This window comes from Oxyura jamaicensis, chromosome 9, assembly GCF_011077185.1.
Source record: "Oxyura jamaicensis isolate SHBP4307 breed ruddy duck chromosome 9, BPBGC_Ojam_1.0, whole genome shotgun sequence".
NCBI lineage: Eukaryota > Metazoa > Chordata > Aves > Anseriformes > Anatidae > Oxyura > Oxyura jamaicensis.
In genome coordinates this window covers 4,034,870-4,050,833 of record NC_048901.1, presented here as the reverse complement: position 1 = coordinate 4,050,833, position 15,964 = coordinate 4,034,870, and the positions used below count along the sequence as shown (strand labels likewise).

The following is a 15,964-nucleotide window of genomic DNA, read 5'->3' as shown; positions in this document are numbered from 1 at the left end:
AAAGCACTTAGACATACGCCTATAAGTTCCCTTGCTTGGCAGTAGGCTGCTAGTCCTCGTCAGCATTCGAACAGCTTGCAGCAATGGCAAAAGGCTCCTAGTGGTGGATGCAGAGAGGGTTTTGTGTTCAGAGGGGCGACTCTGGAACTCTTTCAGGCAGTTTTGCTTTCGAACCATACGTCCACATAGTGAAGTGCAGCACAGAGCTGAGGTGCCATGACAGCTTTATCAGTATGGAATCATAGAATCATTAAGATTGGAAAAACCTCCAAGATCATCTGGTCCAACCATCACCCTACCACCAATGTCACCCACTAAACCATGTCCCTAAGCACCATGTCCAACCTTTCCGTGAACACCCCCGGCGATGGTGACTCCACCACCTCCCACCAGATGTACTTTAGCTAGCAGTATGATGGAGCATGACCAAATGGGTCCTCCTCAGAGGACAGATGTCTTGCGAGCCTTCCCTATGTGCTTAGGCTGCCTAAGATGTCCCCTGCTCCACACCATGTATTATAGTCACAGGGGGAACTTCTCAAGAAGTCTCATGACTACTCATTTCAATATGTTAATGGTGAGCTATCTCAATATCATTCACACTAGAAACTATCCCTGAGATTTGCTGCTAGAAGTTGTTCTGCCTTCAAGGTTCTCATCAAGAAATATTAAAACCATTCTCATTCTAGAACCAGGATCAGTATCAATATGCAGACTTTGTAGACAAGCTGAACTGACCATATGAACATGGTAACCAAGAGTTCAAGATACCGAAAGCTGCTGGACAGTGGACAAAATTATTCAAGAAAACCTCTCACTACTTTTTAGACAGCCTAAAGTCCATATTAGTATTTGAAATGACCATTGTACTCAAAATCTAGTTACCCTCAGTACAGTAAATAAGCTGTCCAGCCAAAAAATAACATGCTGAAGAATGCAGAACAGTGAGTTGGACATCACTTATGCAACAGAGCATTTATGGACTTTTTTCCACAGTAACGTGCAGTTTGAAGATGATACTCAGAGCACTAATTACAGTAGAATATTTATTTGGTCTAAAAATATTCCCTCTGAGAGCAATGGTATGGCTATTAAAAAAAAAAAAATCCATTTCATTGCATAACCTAACTTCCTGAATTTTTTTTTCCTTTTTTTTTTTTTTTTTTTTTGCTAAAAAGATAGAACAGTCTTTGAAACCACTCTTGGTGAGGATCACCACGGAAATTGCAATAGTTCCCTTAATACTGTAAAATATATTACAGGGAGATAAAGGAACTAATACTTCATCTGTGCGTGATAGATTTTATTTCTTTGATTCTAGATGAAAAGAGTCTCTTTGGCAAGGAAATGGTAATATATATATATCCAAATTAGAGATTATGACACTTCTCTCTGCTTTTCCAAAGTAAAGAAAACAACTCAGAAGCAATAGCAGACAATACCTCAGAGTTTTTGACATGCCGCGTCTGATTTTGCTCGTCATGGCAAAAACAAAGCCTCTACTTAGCAGTAGGTGAAAACCAACCAAAAACCCCACTTCTTGGGGGTCTGGGGGACACGAGTTCTGTTATTATATCTGTACTACTGAAAGAACCAGTCAGAAATCTGGCACGCAGACTGTGAAATCTGAACAAAAATCTAATCAAACCTTTGAAATAACTACCAAAGTCCCAAAAAAGCAAAACAACAGATTATGTACAAAACACAAGGTTATGGGGGAGATCAGTCCGCTCCTTTCTGCCTGCTTATTGCCGTGTTGACTCGTGGTATGTTTACAGACTGACTAGGAATGAGTGCATTGAATAATGCATTCGTCAAACAGCATAAATATTTTTGCTGCTCAGCCAGCTGGATGCTAACCAACCTATTAATATTTAGTTGATGAATATTCACCCATACAGATGCTTTCACTGGTCTAAGTGCTCCAGCTTAAGTGGATAGCTCTTCTCCATACTCTGTTGAATTCTGAATTCCAACGAAGATAAGCATTTAAGGTGACAATGAAAAAGCATCAGTGAGACTGGAAGGACGTATTTCAGCACACTGCTGGTAGGTGGCGTACTGTGCCAGCTGTCCTCAAGTTTCCAGGACATGCCAAGTGAGCTTAAGGATGTGCTAGTGATGGACAATTTTATTCCTTTCAAACAATGACCTGACCAGTGGCTAATGATGATACTAGAGATCCAGGTAGGAGAGAGATATTAATATAAACCACACACAGACAAAGCAGCAGTGCAAATGAGGCATGAGAAAATATATTTCAGAGAGATGGAAGCAAAAGATATATGAAAATACGTGCTTCAAAGGCATACTTCCTAAACCTACAGAAGGCATAAGTCCTTCTCTTTGTGAAAATATACAACCAAACGGGAGAAATTCTTTCAACTCATTGTGAGGAGGCATGGTACTATTATAATTGTTATTCATATTAAACCACCATCATTTCAGAAAAAAAACTTGGAAGTTTACTATTGTACAAAGTATATCTGCTGAATGAGAGTGTCCTTGTTGTCAGTGTTTACCTGCTATATGGAAAAGCCAGGTACAGGGTTAGGAGGAAGACTTACAAAACATGAAGAGAATGAACACATTCCTCTAAGCCAAAGGTCATGGGTTGCAGGGAGATATTTCCTCAGCCATAAACACGAAGTATAGGGACAGCTATTTTTCTCAAGCACAAAGAGGCAGACCCTTTTCTCAGGAAACAACAGTTTGTTATAGACCAGATGTGGGGTGTTGAACACTGTGGGGTAGCACGCTGGTGTCAGCATAGCTCAGACACTAAAACCCTCCAGAACTCCTGAGCCGCACGGTCACCTTCATGCCAGGACGTTAACAGTTGTAGGCTGCGCTGGAAATCACTGGGGAGCCTTCTGAAAAATGCTTCCATGGACAACAGAGGGGAAATGCAATACCTATGTCGTTTCTGTTCAGTTCCTCTCTGGAACTGAACGTTCTCTTCTATTCAAGGCTTCTGTAATCACCTCAGTGCTGAGGAACTGAGTTTGGAATTTACCACTGTTGAAGTTCAGTTTCTCTCCTTTCTTCCTGCTTTCATGTCTCTCAGCTTATTGCTCTTAACACATTTCCTAGAGCTTTTGGTGTCATTCCAAATCCAAAGTACCACAGTATCTTCACTGCTTCTGTACAGTCCTTCCTTAGGAGGAGAGCAATGAGAGTTTTTGATGTGCTGCCTGTCTGTTTGCTGCTTTATACTTTCTACTTCAGCTTCTGAGATTATAGAGAGCAAGGAGAGAAGCTGGGATGTTGGATGGGTTCTGTCCTAACCCCCCTTCTTCTAACCCAACTTTTGGGCCAAATGCCCAAGACAAACTGGAACCCAAGCCTGGAGTCTCCATTTCAAGTGAATCCTGGGTCTACCATGTTTCAATTAATGCAGCAGTAACCAGCCTCCAATTCACTGGTTTCTTTTCTTTCCTTTTCTTTCCCAGAGCCTAAAGCAAGTTGCAGATTAGGTCGGTCTGCGTCCACATCAGGTGTGCCTCCTCCATCCGTTACTCCGCTCAGGCAAGCCAGTGACCTTCAGCCGAGCCAGGTACCATCGTTAGCCAATCGTGAATGACTCCATGTGCTGCAACATGCCAAATGTTTCTCACCTCTGTGTCTGTCATTTGTTACAGTAGATGAGTTTTTGTTTTCTTGTCTTTATTTTCTGTGCGTCTGCGTGCATTTGTGTGTGCGCATCTCTCATTGGCAACGAAATTCCACTGGATGCAGCCAGTAGAATTTTCTTTGCTCTTAATTCTTTGTATACTTTTCTGTCTTCATTCTGTAATATAAATGTAGTAAAACTGTACTGTATGAATTCGCTGGATTTTTTATTTTTTCACGTTTTCTGTACTTTTTTACTGTCTTTAAAATTTATCAAACTTTGATAAATTTAATCTGTGTTTAAGTGTAAATTTCTTTTAAATGTCGTCTAAAGCACTTGCACCGATGTTTGTCAATGACGTGTACATACCTTTGACTACTCCCCAGTCGTACTATAATATTTGTGCCAGTCTTACATTTGTTTTGAGCTCAGTGCATGATTGTATTACACTGTGATTTATCACTGTCCTGAAAACTGCTCTTACAGCAAGTTGTTTTGTTTAGTTAAGGCAGCTAGACTCTCTTCAGCTTTAGGCCTTGTAATGCTCACAGGACTATGAAATAGTCTGCTGCAGTTATATCTATTGTATATTGTTAGGAACCAAAAAACAAACTAAAGGGGTAAAATTCTCCTCATATCTCAAACTGAGATACTTTTTTTTCCCCCATCAGAAACAATAATGCCACACAGACCCTTAAGAAATAAATTGAAGTGTTTGGGTTTGGCAAATTTCTCCAACAGAGAGAAAATGGAAAAGAAATAAAGACATGGGAAACCTATACTTACCTTTATTTTATATGCTAATACTTGATATTGTATCATTTCGCTGCACAGACCTGTATTATTAGTTTGACAGAACAAACTGCTGAGAGTAGTAATTGAGAGGAAAGGTTTCACTTAAACATAACGTGAATACCTTCTGTCAAGCTCAGAGCGCTCCAACGTTGTACCACTTGTGTGTACACGTACATGGCTGTGTATGTGTGCGGGTGTACGTACACACAGACACACACCTATCTATATACGTGCACGTACACACATACAGGTATGCACACACACACAAGCACCCTTATTTAGATGGTGAATTTTCAGTTGGCTTTCAGGGAATTAGTTCCCATAATCCTATTGAACTTCAATGAGATCTGAGTGGTAAACTCCCTTAGGACTACTTCACATGTAATTCCCTATTTAAGTTCATTGTAGCTTGGTGAGTTGCTTCAAGAAGCTCTTGGCCAAAGCAGAAACCAGAATAAGGTCAATTTACTCAATCCAGAGCATCCTGTACTTGTTAGGAAGGTTGTAGTTGTGTAGCCTAGTCCATACTGGTTAAAATGATTTAACTGCAAAACTGAAGCTACTGTGTTACTTTAAGAGTCCTGCTGGACACAATGCCTTGCATGTTTCTAAAACATATTTTACATAAAATCAAATCCATAACGGAGATTCAAAATGACAGCCTATTTAAATAGTGCATCAAGTATTTATTTTTATTTTTTTTATTGAAGGAAGAAATTAAGGTAATAGTACTTCCAAAGGACTTGAGTGTCCTGGTGTTCATGTAGTACACCTTTTTTGATAAAGCAGGTCTCACGTCAGACATGATGATTTGCTGGATACTCAGTGGCAAAGGCACCTTCAGTGTTTTGAAGGCATTTTAGTCTCTCAATTTATATTAAGAACTAAACAATAAGCCTTGAAAGCAGAAGCTGATGTGATAGAAGAGATAATGAGCCTCTTAGAAGCTGCAGTCAGGGTTCACTGAAACTGTGGAGGAAAAATCCACCTCACTTTAAACAGAAGAAAGGCACAAAGATGATAAGAGGAATTTTCAAGTGACTGTAGAGGGTATTCTTGTTAATTGAATAATGTATGGGCATGTCTTCATGAGAAAAAACAAAAACTGGTAAAAGCTTTATCTCTGCTCGTCTTCCCCTCCCGTTGTCAATTTCTTACTATCAATCTATTAAATTGCCATTTCTTATGAATGCATAAATTTGTAAAGGTGTGGATTTGACCCTGATTCCAGCTGAAAGACAGAAGTCTCATTATCTCCTTGGCTGATACAAACATTGCATTGATTGTGTTCTTTATACACCTACTCTACCTGAACGTGCAAATAATCTATGATGAGTGAAATGTGTTTGGAAATGCCTGGGTTGTTAGCCCATTCTGAGTCTGACAGATGGTGGCATACAGTGTATTTGTTTTTGTGTGCTGTGGCTATTGATTATATTGATACTGGTTTCCTTAACTACATCATCACCAACAGTTACGCTTTCCAAAAGATTAAGCTTCTTGTCATCCACCTCTGTGTTGATGATATGGGCACAGCTGACGTTCACACAGGGATTCAAGGTGGAGGGGTACATCTGGGAAAGGGCAGAATACTGTTTTGATTCTTTTTCTCAAATCTTCATGGATCCCCAACTAGTGTTTTTTGAGCATTTAACTTGAGAAAACATGCAAGCATTTAACTTGAGCTCTCCAAGGCTCATCAGTTTTAATACAGAATAACTCATGCAAGTAGTAAGAATGCTTAGTAACTCAAAGAAGGTCTGAACTAAGGAAACCTAAATTTGAATTTCAAACAAATACTAGCTAATTTTATAACTATTGGCATTTAACTCCTGTATGCCTTACTTCCCTGCTTCTGTAATGGTGTAGGAGTTGCGAGGATTAACCAGGTAATATTTATGGGACATATTTATGGTGTATGGATGGTAAGCATTACAGTGATCACTTATAAATAAAAAGAAAGGGCTTACAGTGCATTACGTGGCTGGTCTCTGATGGAGAACCCTTAAAAGTAACACTTAGAAGTGGTGACCTGCAGTTACCGACACACAGAGGCAGAGAGCATGCTGTTCTGTACTTCTGGTAAATGGCGAGGGCATTTTGAAAGGGTTGCAGGAAGCAACCTTGGATTAAGTCATGAATTAACTAAATTTAGAGTGAAGGATAAACAAAACAAAAATCACGTAACTAAAGTTATTGTGTAAGAAAAAAGTTGAAGAAATTAAGGAAGTAGAAAAAAAAGTCAAAATGTAACTGTGAACATGAAACTATAATATGGCAGAAGTATGGAGTATCTTTGAGTTCCAGAAGTGGCAAATAGCTACATATGCTAAATACATATCCTAATATATATCCTAAAGAGAGGAATGTAAGTAGTAGAGAGGTGTTCTACATATCACAGAATGGGTTCCCCTGTAGAGGTTCTCCAATGTTAGCAGAGAGCTTACAGGGAATGGAAAAATATTCTAGAAAGTAAGAAAGTTGCACCTGAGATATCAAGTAATGTGTGGATAAAACTAGAAACAGGGGAAGTCCATCGGAATTTGACCATTATATTGAAACACAAACAAGTACCAGTCTTTTGTAGCCACCCAAGCAGACAAAACAGAAGTTAACCAGAACATGAGGTTCATAAAGTAGAAATCAAGTATGATCCCAGGATGCCCCAGTAAATAAATGATCTCCCATATTGCTGCAGCTTCTGTAGCAGACATGCTCAGGTGTTCTTGCCCCTGAAATGGCAAATCCTCAAGCATGGCAGGGCACACCTGTAGTGAACTAAATTGTTTGCTTGTGTAAAGTAAGAAGGATTTGGAGTCATGGATACCACCGCAATGATTTGATGGTTCCCAGCCTCCTGTCACTCTCTGTCTTCATCTCAGGGTAACAAAGGATTACATAGGAAATCCATGTCACATACAGGATATATGTGCACTGAGCATGCTTATTTGTGAAGAGTAAAATGTTTCAAGCAACCTGTACTATGGAAGTCACCCTGCTGGAGAGCTGAGCATCTTGCATCCGTATTTTTAATGTACATAAAGCCATCTCTAGGTCACTGCCAGGCTTCTTTGAAACACACACACACACACAAATCTGCTAAATTCCATTCTAAAGAAAAGTAGCCAATATAACTATCTCTTGTTTTATTTCTTTATTTATTGGCAAACGAATTTTGCAAAATGAAATTTCTTTTAATTAAGATATAGACAGCCATTGGAAAGTCTTGTGTATTAAGCTGTGTATCAGCATGTTTGTAATGGCACGTTTATAGACACATCCTGAAGAAAAGGTCCACCTGTTTATATGATCCACAACCTCAGGGAAAACACACCCTTTGATAACAAAGCCCCTGATAGCTACAATTCAATATTTCAGCTTTTCTGTGAAGCAGAGCCTGCTTTCAGACATTTCCACAAAACTATGTACCTTATCTGCAGATATGCAGCCTCTCCTCACGCTGCCAGTTAGTTACTTGCTTTTCAGTGGGAAGGGAGCACTCTAGTCCCTTTACTTTTGTCTCCTTGAGGTATGCTGTCCTAATCTCTGGAAGGCAAGCATACCTTGCAAGGCCTGGTGTCTTCTTGTGAGGGGGGACTGATACCTATCTCCAATTTAAGCAAGGAAAGAAGGTTTAAACTTAACAGTGGTGATCAAAGTAAAATCCAGAAGCCGTGCTGAGATTAGAAGGAATAATTTAGAGGAGGGAGTAAAGATAGGCAGGCAGCTATGAAGGAACTTCAACTTCCATTGCCAGAACAGAGAGAAAAGACTAGAAAAGAGAATCAACACTGAACTTTTTCTATAGATATATATATTTTTTTCCTCCCAAAATGCAGCTCCAAACGTGTGGTACCTGCCCCAGCCCGCAGCAGCCGGAGGCAGTGTTTGTGTTCCCTCCTCCCAGCCCAGGCCAGGGGCCTCCAGCCGCTGGGCAGAGCCCTCAGCCCGTGCCCTGTCGGTACGGGATTACAAGAGGGGGCCCACACAGCCGGCCGAGCAGACCATGTCCCTGTGGCCCAGCACCAAAGGAAGGGTCTCTGCCAACGCTTTCAGTGGGTGGCTTTGATGGGCAAGAATTTTAGATGCTTGTTTTTGGTATTTGAACCCACTACCAAAGCTGATTTAAGGAAATGGAAAACGGAGTTTTTCCGGAGCACAGTCCTGAAAGCAAGAAACCAGGATTTTTCTAGCGTAGTTTTCTACTGTGTATGTATTAAAGCCTGCAGGGAAGCAGAAAGCAGAATTTCTACTTCCAGTCGGCAGCTGGAGGACGTTTATGAAGGTTTCCCATCAGCACCAAGTGCCACCGGCCTATTTCCACACCCCCTGCGGTTTCTGTCGTGTCACCGCTCGGGCGGAGCTTGCGCCGGCCGACCAGGGGCCGGCTGTCGCCTGCAGCGGCCCGGCAAGGCCCAGCCCGGCCCTGCTCGGCCCGGCCCGGCCCGCCCCAGGGAGGCCCGGCCAGGCCCTCTGAGTCCGGTCGCGGCACTCCGTGAGGCGACGGCGCCGCCTGGCGGCCCCCGGCAGCGCCACGGCACTCGCCGAGACCCCTGCAGCACGGGGCAGGGCCTGGGCAGGGCCTGGGAAAAAACCCGGCGTGCGCCGAGAACCTCTCCGCAGGTCTCTGGGAGATAAATTAAAGACTGAGCCTTCTGCAGCAGTGGTTGCAAACTGTCCCTGTCCGTGGCTGCTCCCTGGCTGGTGCAGTCCCCGCGCCCTGCAGCGCAGCGCTGGCTTTAGGGCCTGCGCCCTCCTCGCCAGTTAAACCCCAAATCCCCCCGCCCAGCAGCATAGGTGGCCTTTTGTTTAAGCCTGGATGTTTAGGTGCTGACGAAAATGCAATTAAAACACCCACGTTTTACCATGAAAAAAAAAAAATCTCACATTCAAAGTGATGTGAGACCTTATCCTCAGGGCAACTGCTATTTAATTTTATATTCCAGCTGAAAAATCCCAAGCACATAGTTTGAATTGTTCCACTGTAAAGTAAAAGAATGGTGGGAGGGAAATACGATGACACAAAAAAAGCTTAGGTATCTATTTAGCTGCTCTCCACATGCGTTCTTAGAACAATGCCCTGTAGTTTAAGTGCAGTATAGGCTCACCGAAAGAAATTCACAAAACTTGAGAGAAATAATGTAGAGTTGAATCCTGACAGGTACTGAGCATGCCTCAGCAGTGCAGCCAAGCGTTTGCCTCATGGCTAAGTGCACGAGTAATTCTGTTCTGGGTCAACTAAGTATCGCAAACCCAGTTCTTAATGTCTCTGGCCTTCGTTGTGTATACAAAGCGTATAATAGTCTTTGTATGCCTTGTAAGCATTGTGTTCACCCTGTAATTAATGAATGCAAGAAGGTTAAATTGTTACTATTATGGCTATAATTATTTTTGAAAGCACCTAGACCAAAAACATCCCCAATGAATTGGCATTATCATGCTTTAGTTGGCAAATGTGCATCTGAAAGCATATGGTCTCTGTATTACTCTGAGCACAAACAATGCATCTGTGCTCTTCTATTATTCTCAGTTTAAAGTTGTAGTTTTCCCCAGCAGTAGCGTACAGGAGTTCAACGCAGGCAATAAACACCCTGCACTTGTTAGGCCTCCTAGCAGGGTTGGGTTCCTGGCTGCCACGTTTAATGACTTCTGCTGCTGAAAAATGAACATCTATAAATGCAGATCCATGCTGTTCCATATCTGATCACAGCATTTTTTTTTTAACTTCCATTATATGAAAGAAATACAGTAATTGCAGGTAGATGGAGAACTCTGTAGACTGGAGTACTCTTTCATCCTGTCTGAACACTAGTGAAATTGTAACAGGAAAAAAAAAAAAAAAAAAAAAAAAGTGTGCTAGTAAGAGAATTAGTGTCTGCTAATGGCGTAAATGAGTGTCATTGCTCGGTACTGTAAATCCTTGCTGGATGCAGTCCTTGAAGAATCACAATCTGAAAGCAGCATCAAACCCTAATGATTCTGCTTTTATGGTTCTAATACTGCAGAGAGGTTGCAATGAAAGCACCAACTTCTGTCATACCTGCTCTCTGGGCTGGAGGGAAAATAAAGATCCCACTGGGTTGCTGGTTAAAGATCTCAGGTGAGGCGCAATCCCAAATTCCTGTTCAAGAGTCGTACCTAGCTACAGTGCTAATTACTGCTCTGTTATGGCTATCTCTTTTTTTTTTTTCCCCGTTTTCAAAATTTTTGAAAGTATACTCTGTATTTTGGATGTAGAATATTTAGAAACATATAGGACAATTCATGGGATGGTGATAATAGTTTTCTTCTCCTTCCTATGTGTAAAGTCTGTTCCCCTTTAGCCAATGCAGTGGCTCTGAGATCTCTGTCTCTGTGCTCCTGGAGCCAACATTGTGGTTGTTCCTTTTTGCTACTTGATCTTTTTCTTCATGCAATCTGTTTCTTCACAGTGTAGTAACAGTCCCTTAGCCTCTTGCTCTGTAATCAGAAGTCTCATGGGTTTTTGGTCTGCACTTTCTATACACCATTTATTGCTTTGGATGGTAGCCCGTGATGCTGTTTCCTTAAAGGGACTTAATTACTCCTTCTGTTTAACCATCACTTATTTAATAAGGCTTGGGATAGTCACTAGATCCAAAGTGTTCCTAATTCTGGCCAGTAGGATCTACCACAATACCATCTGTGGCGTTGAAGAATCATAAATAAGGTCCATAAATAAGGTTGTCTAAATATCATAAATAAGATATCTGTGTGGGTAGACAATGTGAGTAGAACAAATCCTGTCCTTACCCCAAGGTTTTATAAGTCCAGCATAACAAATGAGAAAGAAAGCGGTTGTAGGATGGAATAGATGGGTACATATGTGGCTGCTTAAGCTTAGGTTTACACTGAAATTAGAAAGTGCAGTATATGGTGTAAAATCCATATGGTGTAATCAATATGGTGTAATATCTTTGACAGTGATTTTAATTAGATTTATATGCCACTAACATAATGAAATGCATTTGAATGTCTAACACCAGATAACAAGGTAAATGTAATTAGAAAAAAAATTACAAATGATGTCTCTTTCTCAAGTGTCCCACTTACGGAGGTGGATTGCTCCTTCCATGGAGATGTCTTTAGTGTCTGCATAGGAGAAAACAAACGAAGGTAGACACAAACTGAATTTTGTGATGCTGGTTTTGCAAATGGCTGGGAGGGAGAAGCGCCTCTGGGTCCCACCTGGGAGGAGAGACAGGCATGGAGGAACCCAAAGTAGAGTACTGAGAGACCCCCCTGGCACAGGCACTTCACTGGTGGGATGTGGGCCAGCTTCTACCTTGAGATGATGTCTGGATTTGGTCAGAGTTTGGCCTGAGTGTATGTGAAAATCCGAGCCATTCAGAACCACAGGCCTTGTTCAGGCCTTCTTCACAGATGAGGCATCGCACCGACTGCCACCACCTAAGTGCTAGGGCACGACCTGTGTCCTGAAGTGCCACACACCCTTCTGGGGAGTTTGCACTGCTGAAGGTTTTGGAGACTGAATTTCTTGGTATGCTTTCATGCCTTTACAAAGTGCAGCAGGGCCCCGTGCCCACGAGAGGGTGCCATTGGATTACTTTACACCATCTTTTTTTCCTGCAAGGAGAAATACACTGCACACATGAAGGCAAAATTCTGTTGTCGTCAGTCCAGCTAAAAACACTGTCAACATTTTGGATGAGAGCAACAACAAGAATTTTAATGCTGTAGGGAAGGCTCCACAGTGCATTATGCTGAATTTCAGCTTGAATCTGGTCTTACATAATCAGTGCACGAGTCCAAAGCTGTGCAAATTGTTTCTAAATATACAAACAGCAAACAGAGAACTCTTATTAAAAAAGAAAGAAGAAAAGAAAATGAAGACCTTGGAGTGGATGGAATTGCCACATCCATCATCCCTCACCTCCAAGGCAACGCCTGACTGATTGGCACGGGAAGCAAATGTGTCAGAGCCACCTTCTGTTGGCAGACAGCCCTGCTGCTGCTGCTGTCCCAGAAATTTTTCTTCAGCATTCAGCTGGTCATGCAGCAGAAGCAGGTCACTACGCTGCTGGGTCCTGCTTTGCCAGGACCCTGTTTTATCAAGAGCCGGAGGAAGCGCACGCTGTGAGGCCCGAGCACATGCTGTGGCCGCGGCAGGCCCCTCGGCCCAAGCATGGCGGTGGTGGCTCACTTCATGTCGCTGACAGCGCGGGGCTTCTGCTTGGCCTCCCGGGCACAAAAAGTATCGAACAGGAGCACTATGGGCTGTGACCACACAGCAGCAGAGCTCCTACAACGTTGTTGCTCGTTTTTCAAATGTGCCAATGGTCACGGCCTTTTAGGACGCACAGTTTGAGGCACACGTTGTGCTGGGGGAAGCGGGCCGGCTTTGAGAAATGTACTTCTGCAGAAGGAGGGTGTTGGACGTGGGAGCAGGGTCATCAGACCTTGCGATCTCTGAGCACCAGGCCTATATTTTGTCTTCCTACCTTTCCTCACTCCTCGAGTGCCAGCTTGGCTGCCATTATTTAAGATACAGTGGAAGAGAGTGGGAGGAAGAATATTGCATTCTCTTGCTCTGATCTCTTGTTGTTCTTGGACGGGCCTTGTAAGCTTGCCAGTAGAGTACAGAAAGAGGTTTGTTCCCTCACATAAGTAGCTGAAACTTTTCAAATACAATAATATTCTGACAAAGAATGGAATACAGTGTTCATGATGGTTTTCACTTCCCTCTCAATTTTTTTTTTTTTTCCCTCTTTTCCTAGTGATTTCACAGATCTGGGAGATTACTTCTTAAAAATGGAGAGGACAGGCATAAGAAGATATTATCAAGATATTACCTACATTTTTTTTGTTGGGGGGGGCGGGGAGGGGAGGAGGTGGGGATGTTGTGTCTGTTTTTGATAGACTTGGGACAGTCTTTCAGTACTTTGAAAAGCTCAACAGAGAAATAAATGTGTGGAGAAAGACACTGCAGCTGATGCAGCACATGTATGTGGCTGTTCCCTGGAAGGTGACTTACACTCCATAGCCCCTGGGAACTGGTGAGGAGTTCAAAACAGACTACATCAGTAGGAGGACAAGAAGGCAGGCAGATCTAGCCCATTGTACATCCTGTATTGTAAGTGAAAGGAAGTAGGTTCTCAGCATGCTTAAAGCAAAAGCGGACCAGAACCTCCTAGTGTGGGCACACAATGCTTTTATAAAGAAAAAAGAAAGAAAGTCAGGAGCTGGGGTGGAAGGAGGCAGTGAAGGGCAGGGTGCCCTGCTCCTGGTGCTGTCTGTTGTGACTGACAGGGCTTCCCCTTGCACCTTCTCTTTGTAGGACTTTTGTATGGCTGCGTGCCTCCAGTACCCCACAAAGAGGGCTCAGACACAGGCACAGCAACCAAAGCACAGTCTTTCCACCCAGGCATTTTATTATTATTATTTTTTTGAGAGTCAGAGTTCTGCATGGGGTATAGAATTTAATGCAATGTAATCAGAAACAGAAACAAGACCTAATATTCCCAATAAACAACTTAGGCAGGTCCATGAGACATACGGGGAGATGTATGCCTTGAAAGTCTGACTGTTTAATTGGAAAAGTGTTACTAAGCAATACCTCTTGCAGCTTATGAAACACTGAATTAGTGAGATCACTGTCCTATCCTGTCTACAACAAGAAACTAAAAATTAAGTGGAGGTTCTTCATCTCATTTTTAACAGCTCTTACAGCATTGTTTGTGATTCTACTACAGATAAGTAAAAATTTGCAGTAGTAATAAATATATAATGTAATTATGTGAAATAATTTCAGCCTAAGCATCCATAAGTTGCCAATAAAGGATTTTGTTTGGTAGCATTCCTTCCTCTTTATGGAATCTCTCTTTAAGGCATTTCTCATAAATTTGCTTATTCTCTTCTAAAACTTGTAAATTCACTTCAAAACTTGTTCTGAGACTTTTATGTGCAAACAATTAGCTTAGTCACATTAAGAAGGATGCAGTACCAGAACAATAACAATTGAAAAGTTTATTTCAAATGGTGTTGCAACCACTATTGAAGACATTGTGCCTTGGTTAAAAAAAAAAAAAAAAAAAAAAAAAAAAAAGAATAAAAAACAAAACAGAAGCATGCAATTTCCTTTTTCTCCCTTTTCTGTGTGTATTTATGTTTAACTCAGGGCAAGAATTTTATAATATTCTTAAAGGAAAAAAAAAAGTAGAAATAAAAATGGCATGAATTCATGAAAGCATGGGTTTATATATAGGCATTTTCTGTAAATGAACCAAATGTTCTGTATTCTAGGTAGAAAAAAAATATCTGTCTGCTCATACACATTTCTATTACCTCCATGCACTTCCACTTGTCTTACCTTTTCCGTATATGAACTGAATGTATTGTACCATGTTTTCTGTTCGAACTGTGTGTGCCTGATGCATAAAACACGACACAGGACAGCAAGGTTTTCCCCACCATCTGCGCTGTCACGAACCATCCAAGCTTTGTTCTCATGGCTGTTGTCATTTCACCAGAATCTTTCGATGTTTGTATAGCCTTATACAGTATATTGCACTTACTGTACCTGTATAGTATCTCGTCTGTATACTGTATGCACATAGATATGTATAACACTCATGTATGTATGTATAGTATGTTTATATATCTATGTATATGTATGTGTGTTTGTTCATAGTCTTTCACTAGCAACGTGTGGCTATTCATATACATTCTGTATGCCAATTATGAAGAGGTATGAATGCCGGCACCCACTTTTGATAACCTACTTTTATCCTCATTTTGCCTTGTTAAACAATGAAAATAAAAATGTCATGTATTTTAAATGAGAACTTTAAAAGATTATTATTTTTTACTAATTTAAGGTTTCCAGTTCTTCAGGCAAAAAAGAAAAAAAAAAAGACAAGATAATTGTATTTCTTATGACAGCTCTCTGTAGTTGAAAAATATTTGATAACAGGCCACATGCTGTAGCTTTGGCTCACTGTATCTTGTGCTGCTCAGGGGTTCCTAGGTTTGGAGATGCCCTTACCCGGCTGGACTCTCATGCCGAAAATCCCAACTCCATTCACTGGGGCACTTGCAATAAATCTAGGGGACGACCTATGTCTGTAACGTCTCGCACACACCAGTGCTGGATAGAGAAGGGCCTTACTCAGCCTGGAAATAAAAGTTTCTGCAGTGCAGGTGCGCAGTAGGAACAGGTGCCTGTACCATCCCTTATGAGTCAGTTGAACAGGAACATTGCAGACACTGGTTATCAGCTATGATTTCAAACTGCCTCTTACTTTGCAGTCCACAGTAACGTATAATTGCCGATTGATTAAGCAGTTATTGAAACAGCTAACAGTCATCTATTAGCCCTTTGTAAAGTTATTCGTAACCACCACGCAACTGCATGTAGGCGCAGCTAACTGGCCTTGAGCCAGCGAAGCACTGGTTATCTTAAATAGCAGAACATCCCTGCAAATCAAGGGGACAATTACGTGTTTTCCAGTTGAGCGTGTATTTGTTCTTCATTGAATAGGAGCTACAGTGATAATCATATGTGTTTCTGTCTGCGGC

General features: G+C 41.6%; 1 protein-coding gene across 6 annotated transcripts in view; it reads left to right on the top strand.

Moving 5' to 3' along the window:
* Positions 1–15,964, top strand: part of NYAP2 (neuronal tyrosine-phosphorylated phosphoinositide-3-kinase adaptor 2) — a 136,888-nt gene that overhangs the window by 106,179 nt on the left and 14,745 nt on the right. For all 6 annotated transcript variants that reach the window (XM_035334246.1, XM_035334244.1, XM_035334245.1 and 3 more), the window contains one exon: positions 3,453–3,556. In XM_035334246.1, the coding sequence (XP_035190137.1) occupies positions 3,453–3,556 (104 nt within the window). The remainder of the gene's footprint in view (positions 1–3,452; positions 3,557–15,964) is intronic.